Raw genomic sequence first — 21,979 nt, 5'->3', positions numbered from 1 at the left:
TATATATATATATATATATACATATATATATGTATATATATACATACATACATATGTATGTATATATATATATGTATATGTATATGTATATGTATATGTATATGTATATGTATATATATACATATATATATATGTATATATATATGTATATATATACATATACATATACATATACATATACATATACATATACATATACATATATATATATATATATATATATATATATATATATATATATAAACACACACACACACACACACACATTGTTAGAAATAAAAATAGATAATACTGAGAGGGGGGGGAGGGTGAATCAATATTCTACAAACTTTTGCCCACGATTGAATATTGTTAATTATTTTATAACTTGCATATGAATGTAAACCAACAATATTGAATAGTAAATATAACCATACAAATGGAGAACACATAACACCATTATTTGTTAACTAGGAAAACCCTGGCTAAGGGAAAACCCTGGTGGGGATGTACCCACTAGATGATTCACTAAAAAATAAGATACGGTTAAGGATATGTTAGGAGTCTATGAAGTACATATAGTGTCTCAAGTCCTTGTTAGAGGACTAGGCCTTGTTAGAAGCCTCAACCATATTAGAAGTTGGAAGATAAATTACAATATATGCAAAAAGACCCCACTACCCTAACATGCAATTATACAATTTAGTTCCTTCACAGAATAGATATACATACAATACTTGCTTGCTACTGCAACTTGCACTTACTCTGATCTTACATCAGATTTCACATCGTATAAGCCTTGTAAATGGTTCTCACAATAGTTTGCATGTCACATCTAATCATGCAACTTCCACAGTATCTGTGCATTACACACATTCACTGCACAATACACTTCCACATTATTTTTACAATATAAGATTTTTACTTATACCTTGCGCATTCACAAATTGTTGCACAATCGGCTTCCATGTCTTCACATGCTTGATATAATATAAAATAATATCCACATAGTCAGCTTAACATGACTTAGTAATTATTTTGTAATAAAAACAATTCTTAAAGTTGTACAACTCTATTTTTTGTTATGCTTTGTTCTACACTATTAACTACCAGCATATTTAAACTTACTATAACTTGTGTCGTATTGACCATACACACATGCGCACTGGTACACATCATCATGACAATGTTAGGAACCTTCCTTAGCTATGTGTAAGATTAAGTCTTTGTGCATCATCTGTACTAATAAGATCTGTACATTGTACTCCTATAAATTGTTTAATACTTAAACAATTTTCTATTTCTCAATACATCAATGAAATGTTGATTATATGTTGTCATAAATGATAACCATCAATACATCTATCTGACTATATTGCCAACAATCTCCCCCTTTGGCATTGATGGCAACATTTGAAAAAATTGGATAAGTCCAAAATGATGTCATACACAACAAAACAAAATAAGATAACTATACTCAATTGCCTTCAAAACATAACAATTTTATTCATGTTTTGATGGAGCATTACATTCCTTATCACTCATTTACATTGATACTTACATAAGCTCCCCTTTACATATATGTACATGTATAAAATTTTCTCTACATAATATTCCCCCTTTGACATCAATGGCAAAGGTCTCAAAACAAAATCATATCTCAAAAACTTACTATATGGTGTTGATCAGTTCATCATTCTGGATATACAATCTGCAAAATCAATTTTCAACCAGTCAAAGTCCTTATTTCAGTTATCTTTGACTATATCTGATATACTGATGAGTGTGCAAAGTTCATAGGATGCCACTTCAACTATGCTCAAGTCAATATAGGCAATTTTTTCATAGGAATTCTTCGTTGAAAGACATTCCTCCAATTGCCTCTACAAAATTACAATTGTGGGTGCTAGATCTTCTCAATCTCATTCTCAAAATCTTCAATTATGATCTCAGATTGCTACAATCTTGTAGTGAGTGACTGAATCTCACTTATATGGCCTTTGATCTCTGTATCAAAATTAGATAAGTAAGTATAGGACATTGTACACTATCTATATAACTTCTTACCTTCAGCAGTACACTTTCTCAATTCCTTGATGTTTCCATCAAGTGCCTTGAAATCATTGTGCACATTGGTGCACACTATGTTGGATAGTGATGCATCATAATTTCTTTGTGCTTGTGCTCCTACTACTTTAGCTAAGGTTGTGAATTCCCTATCAAAGATCTTCAACAACTCTTTTGCCTTAGCTTGCAAGTCTGGATTAGCTATAGTTGTAGAAACTATCTTCTGCATGCACTCCAAGACTTCCATGAGAGTCTTCTCCAAAGACTTTACAGATTTGTTTTTCTCAAAAAAATTTCTCAAAGTACCCAATAGCTCTTTCTATTCTTCATCATTAGATGGAACAGGTATTATTGATTATGTTCCAGATGCTAACACTACTAAAGATACAATAGTCTTTCTCATCTGATCCTTTACACTTTTCTTTTCCTCAGCCTCTTTCTTCTTCTTCTCTTCTTCCTCTAACCTTTTCATTTACTCTTCTTCTTTCTACTTCTTCTCATGTTCTTATTTCCTCTTCTTTTCTAATTTCATCTTCTTTTCTTTAGCTTCCTTTCTTTTCATTTCTTCAAGTTCCTTTCTCTCCTTTTCTTCATGTTCCTTCTTCTTTTTCTCTTCCTTTTCATCATAAGAATTGGTATAGGTAGTGATATTGCCAACAATATTTGCCTCATACACTACAAATGGATTTTCTTTTGTGTCCATAATTATATGCATACTATCCACTTGCATGGATTTAGTACCGATAACAATGTAGGGTAGAGATAGTGCTTGGTGTGTCCCTTCTTCCTCTTCCTCTTTATTGGAAGGTGTGTCTACATATACATACAATGGAATGTCATCTTTTGCATGTGCACTCTCCTTGGGTACTAAGGACATATATTTCAATATAGCCTCCTCTATTTCTTGTCTAACTTCCTCATAATTGCCTCCCATTAGAAGAATTGCTCTTCTTTTGTTTTTCAGCAAGGGTTCAATACCCTTCAAAATTGTCTTAGATTCATCTTTTGATCCAACATCACATAACTTGTGTATGGATGAGATCCTCATATTTAGATCTTCTTCTACTACCCTTCTCTTCTTATTGATCAACCTATTGCATAGGTCTTCTAGAATCTTATTCTAAATACTGTCAAATTTTTTATTCCTCAAAATCATATTTTTAATTAAAACATTCTATAATTCCCTCCTATCCATACTATTTCACATACAATAAAATTTATTCAACTAAACAAAATTGTCATCATTTATAATCTGTATGTTCAAATTTTCTACCTTAGGTTTCCATGCTTTCTTATCTGTGGTTGTCTTGGCTTCTTACACATCTTGCTCAACAAGTTTATCTTCATCATGATCATCCTTTGAGTTTTCAAAATGCTCACTTGCATGGTTTTTCTCCTTTTTCTAGGCCCACTACTGATTTGCTTCACTCATTTCTTTGCTTGGGGTGCAGGTTCTTGCTTAACCTTTACAGGTGTTCTTGACTTTCTTTGCACAGTAGATGTTTCTACCTCTGACTGCCTCCTAGGTTGCTCATAGCTTGCTCTTGCAGGTTGCACTTGCACAACTACTACATATGGTGCAATAAGAGCTTGTGCATATGGTTGTGCCATTATTACACCTTCTATGGGTCTTGCCACTGCAATAGTTGTTGCTGCCAATACTTCTATTTTCCCACCGACCATCATCTCCAACGCAATTCCCTTTATCTCATTGAATTACTATCCAGCCATGCAAGATTCCTTGAGTATGGAATCTATCTCTTGCTCTACTTTCTTTTTACTTTCCTTGCTGTAGAGCTTAGACTCTACAATTCTTGACCTTTCATCATATGTCCCCCATCTAAGACATTATGTATCTTGCTCAGACTTGAGTATGATCTACGCATACCCTTTAATAAGTTTTGCACTCATCTCATAGCCCATAGGCTCAATGAACTTCACTCTAGGTATCACTACTTCCATGCATGTATTATCAGTTTCCACCATGAAGCACAAATCATCCTTATCCTTCTCAAGCATAGAGGGAAGTATCCTATACCTCAATTTCATCTCAGACTAAAAATGCTTCATCATTTTCTCAATATCGATGTCCCTGACATTCTCAAGTTTAGATCTATAGCTTTGAGTTACAATCTTCATTGCGCACTCATTGTCATCCCAACTGATTACTCTAGGAAACTTCTTAGTAACATAAAAGAATAAGTGAGTCAATATGGACTCAAATCTAAATACTACACTCATAGATTTCTTTATCTTTGCAATATTGTCCAAAAGCTACACTCTGACAATGTCACACAAATTAACTTTTCTTCTTTAAATGGCCATCACATATGTTGTATGAATGAATCTAGATGGTACAGAGTTTTCTCTTGATCCATGGTTCAACTTGTACCCCAAGATTATAGTCAACAACTTGACTTGTTTATCCTGAATAGGATCAACCTTCATATTTCTTACAATGAACTTGGTTTTCATATTAGTCTCCACTAATTTCTTGATATTTTTCTCATTAACAAGATTACAACCATCATTTCTAAATCCTGTGACCTTGTGGATTAGGTCATTGTCAATGACAATCTACACATCACCTAATAGAACATATCATCATGTATTATGTTAAATATGATTCGGGTCCACTCATGGTTGTTTAATTCTATGTAGAACATATACTTCACCAAATTCAAATCTTCAAGGTATGCATATTCAAATTTTAGGGATAAGTCATTATTACACATGGCTCCTAATTCCTTGTGAATCTCCTCATCATCTATACTCTCAATTTTGCAATGTATATAATTTCGTATATCTTCTACATGTAACACATTTTCTAAAACTTGTGAAAGTGTGCCTATAGGATCATCGAGTAAACAAACAAATGGGTGTTTCTTGAACTCATACCTTGGTCTATCACTAACATCATGCACTCTTTGGCTAGCCATTCTTTTCAAGAAATTGTATTCAATATACTGTAGAATACCTCAAATTTTTTATTTTAGGTCTTCTACAACTTTCATCTTCATAGACTTGCTTTGCACTTCAATTGTTGTCAAATCGCTCTTCAATTGGCTTAAGACACTTCGCATGAACAAATGGTACATAAAATCTTGTTTCCCAATTTTCTAGATTATAAGCTTTCACAAATGCTTCTTTGAATTCCTTGACATTTTCCTTCACTATTTCTTTTTTATTGTTGTTGCCTCCATTTTCATTTCTTCTATCATTCTTGTTGTTCCTTCTGTGTTTAGGGTTCCTGTTAAAGTTCCCTCTATCCATTCTACAGAATCTTGTTGTGAAATTATTGCATAACTAATATATAGGTGCATTCCTCCTCTGATTGTTTCCATTCTAACTCTCAGGTACTCTACAATTCTTTACAATATGTCCAAGATTGTTACATTTGTAACAAACAAATTACTTCCTCTCTCCATTAGGTTTCGCTCCATCATTACATCTTCTTTGTGATCTACTTGTTCTATTGCTTGTAGGGTTAGTATTCCTAAACATTCTACTATTCTTATTATCATCAATAAACTTAGGTTTCTTACATTCTATTTCCTTATGTCCATAACCATGAAATTATAACAATAAAAATTAGCAATGGGTTTAAAAGACTTACTGTCATGCCCTTATTTTCCTACCCAAAAATAAGAAATAAATTTCTTTAAAGGAAGACATGATTAAGATAACTATTTTCAACTACAAATTTCAGATCCACACTATAAGGAAAATGAAACTTTGATTAACTAATTGATTTGAACTCAAAAGAGAATTAGATTTCCATTTAACAGTCTTTCAAATATGCATCTTAATAAGACATAGAACTATTTCTTTTATTTTCTTGGTTTTCTTGTATTCAAATAGGAAACCTTTCATACATCACAAATGTAAGATCACAAACTTCTCTTTTGCATTGAATCATATACACAATCTTAAATCAAGTAGCAAGGCTTAGCTTTTATAAGTTTCATTTTCATTTCTTTTCAAGATACAACAATAATTATCAAAACCATTCACACAAGTGCCCTTTTCCACCCTACCATAATGGCATCATGAGGCTGCTTGTGCCCTAGCCATACCCCGGGGCAAGAGAACTCATTTCAATCAAGAGATCATGGATGCAAGCCTAAGAGTTCTCTCTAAACACTATGTAATAAATTTTCTAACAATATTTCATCTCAATAAGTAAGAACTACTCTCAATGTATATAAGTTACTTATCTTTCAAGAGCTCTCCCTTTAGATGGATCTTCATCTTCAACCAAGAATCATTCCTCCTCTTCCTCCATCTTCTTCTTCCTCTCCATATTTCTGTCATTCTCCCCTCCTCTTCTGCATATATCTTCCCCTTTTCATCTCCAACAATGGTGAAAAAGTCCCTCCTCCAAAGTCTTCCTCCCTCTTTAATAAAGGCACATGGCTCTCTTATCAATGTGTCATAACCCATTGTTTCCCACTATTCATTTTCGTCACATTTGAAGTGGGGCCCTTTTGAGGTGTCATAATGTAAATTTTAACCATGATTTGACCCTCAACTAACCCCCAACCTTAGGTAGTATAAGTGGGTTAGGTTATTTTAACCCAGAATGCACTCTAGGATCCATTTTAACCCCTCTAAAGTCCAACTTTAGTTCATATCCGATTTTACAAAAAGTTTGCATTGAGGTCGACTTTGATTGTTGTACAAGAGTTGGCATAGTTTTCTCAAAGGTCTTCATAATCATTTGATTAGGCCTTCATAATCATCCGCTGTACAAATTCAAATTTAACATCAGTAACTCAAACATATAAATATAAGACTATAAACATTAATACATATCCTTGAATTAACCATAGATCAACCCATTAGATCAAATCATATTCCAACATCATTTCTTCAGAATCATTTGCATATGAAATTCATTTACAAATAAGTATCATTCTTTTTACTTTAATTTCTCTAATTACAAACTTTTCAAGAATAATAACCACATTAATAATTCATAGCATATGTATCAAAACACCTTAAACCTTACACATACATTAATCAAATTTATCAAGCATAAGTACTTACTCTCACTAATTATAGGATTCAAATCATAATATCTCTTAGAATAACATAACAAGTATCACTAGTATTCATTGTGTTATCTATATTCTATTCATTTCTGTACTTCTTTATTTTGAATTAAAATGATACATAATTTACTTCAAAACAATAATCACATAACGCAAACTTGATTTCCATTTTCATAGTCACCTTATGTAGAATGTATTTACCACAACACAATATCTATTCAATTCAATTGGCCATAATTTCAATTACTAAAACTATCTAATTATCATGATGAGATAAGATGAATAATATAAATTATTTATCCATAAGGTAACTCACATTAGCTAATCAAGATGTTTAACATAAATTACACAATTCATCATAGTGTGAATTAGTTCTAATGCTACCAGTCTCATAAACTATCTAAACTATCGTATCATATGTAAAGAGGTCTGACCATTTCTATTTATAATTATTGTCAATTGTATGAACAAAATCCACAGTTGATCATAAGTTAGGTCTAAATTTGCACATTAATTAAATAAGTAGAATTCTTCTATACAAAGTATCACATACACATTTGCACCTAATATTTAGATGGTTACGAATGATAAGTCAATCTTTTTTAAACAATACTAAACATAGCAAGTCACATAAGGATTCTCCCTAATCATGTTATTGCATAAGTCTTATAATGTTCTTCTAATGACAAAATTAATATTTACTACTAATCAATTTATAATGTAGACAAATTAACAATCGTTCTAGTCCTTACTTGGATGGGACCTTACACTTACCTATACAATCTCTCTTCATATGTCCAACTTCATTGCATGCGAAACATCTACCTTTGAGTTCATGTCTTACCTCTTTGGATGAATCATCTTGCTTAGGTTCTTCAATTTTCTCTGTTGTTCTAAGTTCATCAAATTTCTTTATCAACTTCATCAGACCACTTGAACTTTTCTTTAGGGATTTCTGCTATAGAATCTAGTTCTATCCTAATCTCATCTTTCTTTGCTAACTTCTCTCCAAGAAGATATCCAAGGCTTGTCTTGTCATAAGATCTTTGATGACATATATGTTCATTAATTTTCTCAAAACTTGTGTAAAGTTTCTCTAACTATTGTTTAGATTGTGTCAACTTTCCTTTCACAATGATGTTGTATTTTTCCAACTCTGCATGCTCTATCTTAATAGAATCTAATTCAGATGTCACTTGTTTTAACTAGGATCTAAAGTCTACATTCTTAGATTTCATATCAAGTTCACTCTTATTACCACCAGTCTTAAGACTTAAGTTCAACAACTTTCAGCTCATGTTTCAAGATCTCATTCTCTTTCTTGAGATTTTCTTTATCATCATTAACTCTAATCTACACAAATAATTCCTTGCTAGATTTCAACTCATCAATATAATCTTTTAGTTTGCCAATGTAAACTTTTGCATCTTTGTATCTATCTTTCAAGTTGTCTCTCTCTTCAGTAAGAAGGTCAATTTGTTCAAGAGCTTCTTCAAGATTCTTTTTCAATTGTTCCATATTCACTGGGATCTTACTTAAGTTGTAACTAAGCCTTTTCAAAGTAAGTGTGCTATGATACCATAGTACTCAGAGGGGGGGTGAATCAGTATTCTACAAACTTTTGCCCACAACTGAATATTGTTATTACTTTATAACTTGCATATGAAAGTAAACCAACAATGTTGAACAGTAAATATAACCATACATATGGAGAAATCATAACATCATTATTTATTAACTACAGAAACCCTCGCCAAGGAAAAACCCTGGTGGGGATGATACCCACTAGATGATTCACTAAACAATAGGATCTAGTTAAGGATATTGACCTTATTAGGAGTCTATCAAGTACATATAGTGTCTCAAGTCCTTGTTAGAGGACTAGGCCTTGTTAGAAGCCTCAACCCTATTAGGAGTTGGTAGATCAATTATAATGTATGCAAAAAGGGCCCATTGCCCTAATATGTAATTATAGAATTCAATTCCTTCACATAATAGATATACATACAATAATTGCTTGCTGCTGCAACTCACACTTGCTCTGATCTTACATTAGATTCCACATCATTTAAGCCTCGCAAATGGTTCTCACAATAGTTTGCATATCACATCTAATCATGCAACTTCCACAGTATCTACGCATTACACACATTCACTGCGCAATACACTTCCACACTATTTTCACAATATAAGATCTTTACTTATACCTTGCGCATTCACAAATTGTTGCACAGTCAGCTTCCATGTCTTCACACGCTTGATATAATATAAAATAATATCCACATAGTTGACTTAACATGACTTAGTAATTATTTTTTAATCCAAATAATTCTTAAATTCGTACAACTCTATTTTCTATTATGCTCCATTCTACACTATTAACTACCAGCATAGTTAAAATTATTGTAACTTGCATCATACTAACCGTACACACATGTGCACAGGGACACGTCATCATGACAATGTTAGAACCTTCCTTAGCTATGCATCAGATTAACTCTTTTTGCATCGTCTGTACTGATAAGATCTGTACATTGTACTCTTGCAAACTGTCTAATAATGAGACAATTTGCTATCTCTGAATACATCAATGAAATGTCAATTATATGTTGTCATAAATGACAAACATCAATACATCTATCTAACTCTACACACACACACACACACACACACACACACACAGCATATGTGTGTGTGTAATGAGTAGTTGTGCATTTATGTACATGATGATTAGTCAATTGGTGTCATTTGTGTATATGGTAGGGGCCTACATTAGATAGAGCTTAAATTTCATAGCTTCCAAGAAGAGACAATTTCATTATTTCTAGGGTAGAGGTCTTTGCATGTGTAAAATAAATAGTGGACAATGCAAAATCATTTTAAATTTAGAAAATATGTAACATTCACTTTTTATATATAATTATTTTATGTTTATCTTTTCAATATTTGCATGTCTTATATTTTATTTTTTAATAAGATAGTGTAGTTGCAAATTGCCTAATAGATGTGTGCAATATGTCGAAGTGTAGGCAAGACATTTGAACTACTTATCAAAAACACCTCAAAGATGTGTTCACACGAAACACAATCATTGCATGAAATGCACAAAACAGGTGTTGAAAGAGTTATATTAAACTTTCAACCAAATGCAATCATCGTGTAACCTTTTCCATGTTAATGTTTAGTGTCAGAAGAAGCAAAACATGAATTACTTGATATATTGATAATACTATTGATGCCATATACATTACAAGGATCTAGGTACACATATATGTGTGCATACATCCATGAATTATAATATTTGTTATCGGCATCATTGAGATCATGTTATTGACAGACTTCATTGTGTTTAGGCACTTATATTATCATGCCTTGTTATTGAGAAAATATTCCCTATCGTGTCTTATGTTGTAATCGACACTTATCATACATTTGTTATTTTTTTGTTTGGATTAACTAACATGCCTCCGAATCGGCATGTCTCTACGTGGCCTTTGGGCCACATAGAGAGAGTCATGTCTGTTCACAATGTTTATATGAGAATTTGTTGCTGCAAGAAAAGCATCAATCCCATGGCAATCAAGTACCTGCAATCAGCGACAAACATAATATATATTGCTCTTTGTTATCATTAGCATCTTATATGTTACATAGAATTTCAGTATTGTTGTTGCTGCTAAAGGAAGAAGATAATCAAATTCATATTACTAAGATCGCTGCCAAAGTAAAGCAAAGTCATTCTGCATTATGCAAGTAAGATACTCTCTGCAAATATCTATTTGTAATTGTTTTCTCTATCAGAGATCCACAAAATTTAACATGGTATCAGAGCCACATTCCTTCTATAAAGCCTAAACAGCTTGAAGGAAGATTCTGATTAGATTTATATTCATTTATTTTGTGGACTAAATCTTTACCAATCAAAATGGTCAATGGTATCAAAGTTGAAGATAGACTAGAAGGCAATTCCAATTATATAGCATGGAAATTACGAATGAAGGTAACCTTAAAAGATAACAATCTCAAACAATTCATTGAAAAATCTAAGCATCTACCTAAAGAAAATGATGAATTGAATAAGTGGAAAAAAGACAATGCTAGAGCCATGAAATTGATTGTTGATGGAATTAAGGATTATCTACTCCCTATTATTTTTGAACTAGATATTACACACGAAATGCTCTAAACACTTGAAGAAATGTTTGAGATAAACAATACAACAAGAATTCTAAATTTGAAAGACAATCTCTCCAACATTAAGATGAACAAAGGAGAAACTATTACATCCTATTTCATGAAGATAAATGAACTAGGGAACCAACTCTCTAAAAATGGTCACATTTATGATGAAAAAGAATTAACCATGATGGCTCTAAGAGGATTTCCACCATCATGGAAAACCTTCCATCAAGGAGTATGTGCTTGATCCAAACTTCCCAAACTCGGTCGACTAAAGGATGATTGTATTCAAGAGGAAAGTATGTTATTACAAGATGATACTTCGACTGGAAGTGATCTTCATGCTCTTTCAACTCATGTTGATAAAAAGAAGAAACCGAATTGCAAAAGGAAAAGAAGGCATGTGGATTACTCTAAGATGCAATGTTTTAGATGTGACAAATATGGCACTCTGCCTTTAAATGTCCTAATAGATTGAAACTCCTAGTAGCTTTCGCCAAAGCTAGTGATTATGATATAAAGTCAGAGAAACAACCATTCTAAAAGGAATTTCTACGTGTCCTTAACATGAGTAAAATATTAAGAGGGATTTCTTTATTATTTTCGTATAATGCAAATAAATGTTAAATATTTCTCAAAAATAAATTTAGTTGTTATAATTCTAAGATAGAGTCTTAGAATATGAAATAAATTACCATAATTTTATATGTAATATTTGCTTCTCATATAAGCTATGTGCTTTGACCTTTGTGTTTTGAAATGTACTACAGGAAGAGGGAATTAAATGAGGAGTCCTATTTATCATTCAGTGGGAGAATGAGGATGATATCTTGTTAACCTCAGTAAACCTAATCTTATTGATTAAGAGGGAGTAGACCATGCTGAGATAGTTTCTCTAATGATTAATAAGTTGTCACAGTCAAGAGGATTGTGACCATGTGACTATGTTTGGGCCTATCCCTTGTGTGTATCATGAGGAGGTGACAACTTCCAAATGATTATCACTTGTATTTAGGAGAATTTATTGTAAGGTGATGATCTTACAATCAACTTGTATTATGAGATCTAATAAATGGAGTAAATGGTGAATTTCCTGTATCTCAGCATTCTGGGAGGTCATTACTCTTAGAGTACTTGGTGAATATCATTGATTTTCTGAGAGACCAATACTCTTGATATCAAATGTGATATCTAAAATGTTTTGACCAAGTGGTGAATATCATTTATATTTTGGGAGACCAATACTCTTGATGTCAAATGTGATGTCTCAAACATTTTGAGTAAGTGGTGAATATCATTAATATTCTGGGAGGCCAATACTCTTGATATCAAATGTGATATCTAAATGATTTTGGAGTACTTGGTGAATGTTGGATGTCAATATACTGGGAGGCCAATTCTCTTGATATCAAATGTGATATCAAACCTTGTTTTTGAGTACTTGATGAATATTGGATGTCAATATTCTAGGAGATCAAGACTCTTGATATCAAATTGATATCTTACCCTAGTTTGAGTAATTAATGAATATCATATGTTGATATTCTGGAGATTAATACTCTTGAGATTATATGTGTATCATGGACATCTCTAGACATTGCTTAAGTACAAGTAGAGATCATTGGATATACCATGTATTGTTCATATTGTGTTGATTATATGATGATTTTGACTTATTGATGTTTTTCTTCTCCCTAGCTAAAGAGAGTGTTAATGTTTAGCGTCAAAAGAAGCAAAACATGAGTTACTTGATATACTGATAATATTATTGATGCCATATATATTACAGGGATCTAGGTACACATATATGTTTGCATACATCCATGAATTATAATATCTATTATTGGCATCACTAAGATCATGTTATTGACAGACTTCATTGTGTTTAGGCACTTATATTATCATGCCTTGTTATCGAGCAAATATTCCCTATCATGCCTTGTGTTATAATCAGCACTTATGATACATTTGTTATCTGTTTATTTGGATTAATTAACATGCCTCCAAAGAGGCATGTCTCTATGTGGCCTTTAGGCCACGTAGAGACATGACTCTTCAAAGTCATGTCTATCGACAATGTTTATATAGGAATTCGTTGTTGCAAGGAAAGCATCAATCCCACAGCAATCAAGTACTTGCAGTCAATGACAAACATAATATATATTTCTCTTTGTTATCATTACCATCTTATCTATTACATAGCATTTCATTATTGTTGTTGCTTCTAAAGGAAGAAGATAATCAAATTCATATTACTGAGATCGCTGCCAAAGTAAAGCAAAGTCATTCTGCATTGTGCAAGTAAGATACTCTCTGCAAATATCTATTTGTAATTGTTTTATCTATCAGAGATCCACAAAATTTAACATTCCATAACCCTTTTCTAGAAATCTCCTTTCATGTACTAAAATGGAGCCTTGAACTAGGGCATGGACATCCATCACAAAAATTCCAAAATATATCTATAGGAGTAAAGCAAAAATCAAAAAACATTGCTATTATCCTCATTTTTAGAGCCTTGGAATAGTGTATGCACATTCATCAAAGTATAATGGAGATAATGGTATATGATGCAGAGCCACACCTTGGAAAACTCAGGAGGATTTAGTCACTCAACTGAGTTGCTTCAAGGGGCATCTACAACCTTCAGGATCACACACTAAAATCAGATTCAATAAACAAAACTTTGAAAATAAAATTTCCTAAAATATCTTCTTGTTGCCTCCGGATAGACCTGCACTCAGACATGAATAACTTTTGAACCAGAAAAGATTTACTCAATCTAACCATTGAGATTTGGTGTAACTAGGTTTCAAACAACATATAAATTTTTTAGAGAAATCCAACGGTTCAAACTTGAGATATTGACCCTGCATCAGAGTACATTTTTTTGCAAAACATTGTTTCTTGCTGTCTCTAGATAGACCTGCACTTAGACATGAATAACTTTTGAACCAGATCAAAACTCTTCAATCGCTCTAGTGAAGATGGGCGTAATTAGGCCTATAATAACATATACAAAGCTCATGAAAATCCAATAGTGCATTTGGGAGATATTACCCACGCACTGAGACTAATTTCTGCAAACATACCGAATTTGACTCAAAACTAAAAACTTCTTAATCTTCTGCAAACTATCAACTTGTTTCCAGTGAGAAGATAAAAAAAATCCGTTCAAAACTCAGACCATCGAAAACTTGCACAAAGACAAAATGAAAAAATATTCCATATCTTTCCAAATTCGATTCTTCTCTTACATGGCCGACTGGCTTTTTTTAAAACTGACTCTCTTTTTCTAATTAAAGGATGTGAAACGTTTTCCTCTTATTTAGAAAAGAAGAACGTCTTCTATCCAAAAAAAGGATAAGAATCTGAAACGTTTTTTCTACCAATATTAGACAGTCGTTTTCTAAGTCAGGAATATTCCAAAAACTGCCTACTACCTATTATTGGATTCTAAAAATCATTAAACACTCCACCTACGAACTAAAAAAAACTATTCTAATTTAAGATCCACCCACCTGGTCCTAGGTGGCTATATCTGGAGAGCTTATTGAACTGCTACTCTAGGTATGCCACCACATGTAGGACGTTATTACAAACTTCAAAAACTAAAAGCATTTAAAACATAACATTAAATTCCCTATTACATTTTCAACAATGTTGCCTCCTATAGCATTTCTCTTCTCTGCCACTGCAGCAGTATATAGTTCCAACTACTTGGAAGACATGTACGCAAAATCTGGAAGCATACACATACCACTTCTTATACAATATTAAACTAATACTTAAATCATGACAAATATACTTCATATTGCCTATTTGATCCAGTTTTGGTTGATACAAAATCACAAAAAACCCAAGAACATCTTCTTTCACCCTAAACCATATTAAACCCTATCCCTAAAAGAATAAATATGATAGGTAATAAGAAGAATATATATTGATATAAATAGAAAGAGGCTAGCAAGTGTGTTCATATATTATTTGCACACACACACACACACACACACACACATAAGCACATGAGGTAACACAAACAAAATAAACCGAAAAATTAAAATTAAAAAAGAGGTGAAGCATAAAAAGACCATGTAACAAAAAGAAAGACAACACCTAAGAAACTAGGACAAGCAAAACCAAGGAGGGAGGAAAGAAATTGAGGAGGGAGAAAGAGAGGGAAAAAAGAGAGAGAGAGGGGGGGGTAAAGGTGAAATGAGGGGTAAAAACCTTAGAGGGGTCAGATTGAAGGAAAAAATCTGAGAGATGACAACAAAGATTGTCAGTCATTACTTGAACTCCAATTGTCATCCCTATTAAGGTTGGAGGGGTCATTAATAATTTCAATTGCCTCCTGGAGTTTCCGTTTAAAGAAGTTTTCCTCTCTACACACAATATGAATGTTCTCAAAGAAAATGGTCAGTGGAAGAGGAATGCTCTACTAGGGCTGACTTGAAGACACACTCAAATAACAAACTATGTACAAGAAAGATAGAGGCTAAGAGTGGAGGAAGATTATTACCAACTTAAATTTTCTTTGGAAATCTAGGTTCAATTTGATTAATTCAAGTTCAAGTTTCAAGAAAAAGTACCATCATCATTTATACAAGTTCAAGAGCAATTGCCATGAGAAGGCTTACAAAAGATAGATAAAATTTGTGAAGATAAAGTAATTTGGGAATATGAGTCATTATAATGTTGCGAGAAGCAATCAAGAGCTGTGATACCTCCTCCCTTCTTTTCTACCATATATGAGCTTTTCTCCACCACAATCTAACAATCTCTCCCAAAACATGATCAACCTGCTCTAATTGCATTTCTAGAATTGAAAGGGGAGGTATAACAAAAATAGACGTAAGATTTATTTTGATAAAAACAATGATTATAATCTATCATCTCTGAGCTTCAACTTATTCCAGAAAAACACAATCGACTGAAACATCTAACAAAATCATATTCCATATAATATCACACCTCTGCAAAGCTAGACTCTACATAGAGAGTTCTTAGAAAAATACATATTCAACAATATAGAGAGAGTTGTGCATCTAAAGAGAAGGAGAATTACATAAGTTGATATTTTCTGAACTGCCTACAATACATGTGAGCTGTAGATTCGACAATGGACAAGTTGGAGGAGTATAATGAAATTCCATTCAAATTCACAAAAGATCAGCCTTCAATGTCTATCATGAATATGTTGATGAAAGTGTTGATATGGTTGTGATTAGAATAGCTCAGAATTTTAATTGAGTGGTAGGGTTACGATCTCCAATAGCCAATACTTTGTTTCCTTGTGGAAGCCCAAGTTTGTGACTATCTTGAAATGATCTAAGACAAATCTGTTTGCCAACAACTAAGAAATTTGATTGCATTATGTTATTTAATAGTGATTTGTTTACGAACATTGAGCCCTCAATGGAAAATTGAGATCCAATTTACCATTTTGCAGCTAATTGTGAAGGCAATTTTCTAAAATAATGCATCTCAGATCTTTCCCAGCAAAATAAAAATATTGGTTGGCATAGAATCATCCCATAGTGGAAGTAGAGGAGCCAATCACTCATGCAATTACCAGAGCTACTAGCATTCAAAAACAAAAAAAAAGTCTACGAGAACCACAACTATTTTGAAGTGGCATAAACCAAAAATTAAGCGAATATTAAAAGCATAACCATGAAAAATTACTTTGCTAACCTGCTGCTATGCCTATGAAAGCACTGCAACTAGAGTCTATCATAAAAAGTTGTAGCTTTGTCCGACCAAGTAGACTTCAGTTGTTGTTCACATTATTCACTGCCAATTTCATGGCTCTTTTAGCCACTCTACCAATCGTAGAATTAAATGCAAAAAAATCCCCAACAATTATGACCAAAGCCCTCACATTTTTGAATAAGCATGCAATTTTACGAGCAATTGGCCCATGACATGGCATTAAGATAGAGAATACTATTAGGTGAACAACTGGTTAAAACTGGTAGTACTGTAATTTTCACATGTTGGATCGCCCTACTTAGTACACCATCTTGCACAGGAGCTCTTGTGCAACTCTTTAAGAAAACATTACAACAGAAAGCTTAAAAATGAAAGGAAACTCATGGACGGAAAATCAATCATGGACAGAAAACTGTGGCTTGGAAACTTTTTCTGTACCTTAGGAATTAATCAAGTCAATATTTACTCCAACATAATTGCACCACAGACCATTGAAGAAACATGTACAGCGTCACGAGACAACCTTACTACAATCTTGATGAGTAAAATGTAACTTTTGAATTAAATCTGAATCTAACTTGAATGCAACATCCTGTAGTGCCAGCTACATACACTTCCACTTTGTTAGTTACAGAATGTCAGGTGATGCCTGCCAGCCGATTTGAAACTGCCACTTATACTTCAAAATAATTAAATATGGATTTGTGTTTACATAGATCGATTCCATCCTTACGGGACTGTAAACATCTCTCCACATAATTATCCATCTACTCAACATTTAATTTCCTAAAGTAAAAATAATTACTGAATCATCCATACCCATAAATAGTTAATTTAGATTTATTTATCCGTAATAATTAATAACTACGCATTTTACTTATTTACACTGAACTTACCTTATGGGAATGCCAGCTTTAACTTCGACTTGTTAAGAGACGGAATAACTTTCTTGGTAGCACAATATCGACTATTACTTTTTAGGAGTTTTTTTTCTTTAGTTTTGTGTTTAAATCATAGTTATGGGACTTAAACTCACCTCTGACTTGGAAAATCAAAATCCGACTTAGACTCAGACTCGGAGACCAAACTCGGCAAAGACTTGGAAAATTGAAAAATCCATGAAATTCAAAATTTTTTAAAGATTTTAAGATTGTTTAATGCATATTTCAGTCAATTAACATCAAATACACAATAATTGAGATAAATAGAAGCTACTTAATACACACACAATTTTGCATAGATCACATAAGTATAGAAGAATTTTTTTGAAGGAAAAAACTAAATAACACTATAAAGTTATAAAGTATAAACTTAAAGTAATAAACATAGTGTCACTGCAGTGTCAAAGACTCAAATATCTACAATATTCATGGATTACAAAATCCATGGTATCAAAAGTTCAAAACATATATCAAAATAACAACTAAAAGACTAAGGCTCATAGTACTCTATCTCCTCCTATGAGTGCGCCTAAGATAAGTCATAGAAGACTGTAGAGCCATCCTCTCTCCTTGTGTCTAAGGCTGAACCTCATCCTCATTCTCATCACCATCATCATCTTTATCCTCACCCACATAATCCTCATCATCAGGCTCAAATCCATCACTCCTAGCCTCAGGGTCCTACACTCTGTCTCCTTGCGCTTTAGCCTCCTCGACTTTCATTGCTACTGTCTCAACCTCCTAATCCACCTGATCTACCCACTCCACATCTTCATCACTGAAGACAGGATCAACAATCTATGTGTTCTACTCTGCATGTGGATCAACATTCTCTAATATAATCGGTGACATATCGGTGCCCAAGATATGTTTATGGCGAAAGCGAAGGTTATAGTGAACAAAGACAAGATCATTCAATTTTTTCACTGCCAACATATTGCACTTCTTCGAGTGTATGTGCTCAAATAGACTCCAATTACGTTTACATCCTGATGCACTAAATGGCTGGCTTAAGATGCAAATCACAATCCTCTGTAAATTTGGCACCTTTGTGCCAAACATCTCCCACCATGCATCTAAAACAAGAAAATTTTAAATCATATCAATAAATTTGACTTTATCAAATTATAATGGTAATAGAATTAGAAATTAGGATGTAGAATTAAATTTTTTTACCAGACATCAATTCTGTCATATTTTTCTTGCATAACTCCCATGCAAATAAGTCCCCTTGAGCTTTCTTAAACAACTCAATCTCACAGATTACAATTGTTCCAACTCTTGAATCAGGTAGCATTCTCTCTACAACATCATAGAGGCTTCTCCACACCTTATCATCAGCCTTGAAATATGGGTTGAATTGGTATGCTGGATTAAGAAAGTAGATTGCTACATGTATAAGTCTGCGGCTTTACAAACTGCAATCATTATGAAAGTTGGAAGAAAAATAAATTATAATCAGCTTTAAGTTTTTCTTTAAAAAATAAACAATAATTTATAACATATTTCCATAAATAAAATAAAGTTGAAATGAGGACAAAAAAGAAAATTACTGTCACAATATCAGCAATCGGTGTCCAAAAGGAAACCTCATAAAAAATGTGATTAGCTACATCAATCCCTGCAATGGTTTTTGCATATGATGATGCAATCCACTCCTCACTACTATGCATCTCAAAACCTCCCTTTGAATCAAGCAAAGATTTCAATGTGAAAAAATTGTTTGCAAATTTAATGACCCCTGGACGAGACAACTCCCTTTGCTTAGTGTGTTTCCTCATGAGATTGAGGACCCATATATGATTCTCTATGAATTTGCATACACTCCTTCCTTGCTCTATAATTGTTTTTATATAAGGGAGTTTACCAAAATCCTCTAACATAAGATCAATGCAATGAGCAACACAAGGGGTCCAAAATATGTGAGGGTGTCTCTCCATGAGAAGCTTTCCTACAGCAACATAATTTGTTGCATTATCTGTAACTATATGCACCACATTCTCCTCACCCACGTCCTTTATCACTTCATCCATTACCTTACAAAGATATTCAACATTCTTTGTTTTTCTTGAGGCATCAATTGATTTCAAAAAAATCGTGGCACCTAAAGAAAAATAAATAAATTAGTATAATGATTAATGATGAATCATAATTTACAAACTTAATCACTTAAGTACAAATTTTACTTCTAAATTGTTAATGTCTAAGACTCTAAGTACAATTACCTAATGAGGAGACAAGAAAGTTGAGGAGTTTTCTACTCCTATCAGTCAAACCATCAGTCATGATGGTGCAACCCTTCATCTTCCACACCTCACACTGCTCCTTGATTGCACCTTCTACATCAGCCACCCTTTGGAACAAAATAGGGCCTCTTAGTTTGTCAGCACTAGGGGCTTTGAACCTTGGACCACAAACAACAACAACATCGATTGCAATTTGCCAATAAAAGGACCTAAAACAAATTAAATAAAAATTTTAAGTTGAACCAATTAGTATATTATAAATAAATTTGAGAACAAAATACAAATTAAAATAAACAAAATAAACAAATTATTGTCTCTTGAAAGTTGAAAGTTGAAACTTGAAAGCAAGACAGGTAAGACATAAATTAAAATTAAAACAAATAAGTACCTTGCTGCATTGAATGAAATGTTGTTGTAAATGAAGAAGTCTCCAAGTGCCAATTTTGCATAATCATGCTTATCCTTGTTCCAACCCATGCTCTCAAGTGATGGTTGTGCACCTAGAACTGTGCGTGGAACAAACATGAAATCAAGAATCGATCTTTTTTTACGAATGCGAGGCCCAATGGTCACACTCATAGAAGAAGTGGCATCCGTAGGTGGAGTAGAGGATAATGGAGAGCAAAAACTAGAAGATCCCTATTGGGCTAGTTGTCTCATTTCTTCTTGTTGCTTTTTTTTCAATTCTTTTTTCTCCATTTTTTCCTCTAGAAGAGGTTGCATATCTCGCATAACATCTTGGGGTACATCTTTGCATTCTTTAGCATCACGTCTAGGTATATGTGTTAAGTGATACGTCAATCTATTTATTCCTCCCCCATTATATACTACACCGCAATGCTAACATGTAACAACTCATTTTTTGTGCCCCGGGATGGCATGTTTTCAAGCCCTATCTCTTACTGTTGCACTTGGATTTGCATCAAGATTAAATACAGGCCTAGTTTCACTTCCAAAAGGCTCACCCTAAGGCATTATGTCAATGTGTTTGCTGTTGTAATATGAATCTATTATAAATAGAAAAAAGTTAGCATCAAATCATATTTTTAAAATTTAGGGCCTTTTTACTTTGTCATCAAGATAAATTAGAATAAATCTAGATTCTAAATAATAGATAGTAGAAGTAGAGACTAAACAAATGTAAATAAAATGGGATGTAAAAAATATGAATATAAAACATATTACAAAACAACACAAAGAAATGCAACTTGTTGCTTATGTCTTCAAATTTGCACAAAGTCAAACAATGAAAATGCAAGTAAGTTTTTACTTGTAGAAGCCTCCTCCAAATTCTTCCTTAAGCTCCTCTCAATGCTTAAGTACAAGCTACAAAGTTGCACAAAAAAAAAAAATCAATACGAGAGAGCCAACTGGTTTGCTGATTTCTCTCCCAAAATCCCAATATTCTTCTCTAACTCTTTCCTCTCTATCACAAGCATAAGAAAATGGTGGAATGACCTTTTTAGGTCAAGTAGATGTTATAACAACCAAAAAAAAAACTTAAATTAATGGTTTTTAATTTTTTTCGCTTTTCATGTGTTGGCCGATGGCAAGAGTCTTGGGCTCTAGACTCGGTGAGTTTGGCGAGTCCTTGGACTTAGCGAGTCCGAGTGGACTCTACCAAGACTCGACTGAGTCCAAGTCCAAAGGAAAATTGCCTCGAAAAGGGCACCTCTAGCTCAGACTTATAGAGTCCTGGTCAGACTCACCGAGTCTCATTACACTGGTTTAAATTGTTTGATACAATTTTCTTGACACCTAAACTTTTGGACTTTAGAAATGGAATTATTGATTACTA

The 21,979-nt window shown here is 33.1% G+C and overlaps 1 protein-coding gene across 1 annotated transcript in view; it reads right to left on the bottom strand.

Annotated features, from left to right (window-relative positions):
• Positions 1 to 5,931: 5,931 nt before the first annotated feature.
• LOC149545435 (protein STRICTOSIDINE SYNTHASE-LIKE 7-like) overlaps positions 5,932 to 21,979 on the bottom strand; it is a 49,672-nt gene continuing 33,624 nt past the window's right edge. The window contains exon 3 of the mRNA XM_089790650.1: positions 5,932 to 6,791. Within this exon, the coding sequence (XP_089646776.1) occupies positions 6,785 to 6,791 (7 nt within the window). The 3' untranslated portion in view covers positions 5,932 to 6,784. The remainder of the gene's footprint in view (positions 6,792 to 21,979) is intronic.

Source organism: Cupressus sempervirens, chromosome 7, assembly GCF_028749045.1.
Source record: "Cupressus sempervirens isolate cs-2001-9-10 chromosome 7, ASM2874904v1, whole genome shotgun sequence".
NCBI lineage: Eukaryota > Viridiplantae > Streptophyta > Pinopsida > Cupressales > Cupressaceae > Cupressus > Cupressus sempervirens.
Note: the sequence above shows the minus strand (reverse complement) of the source record. Positions and strands in the feature narration are given on the sequence as shown.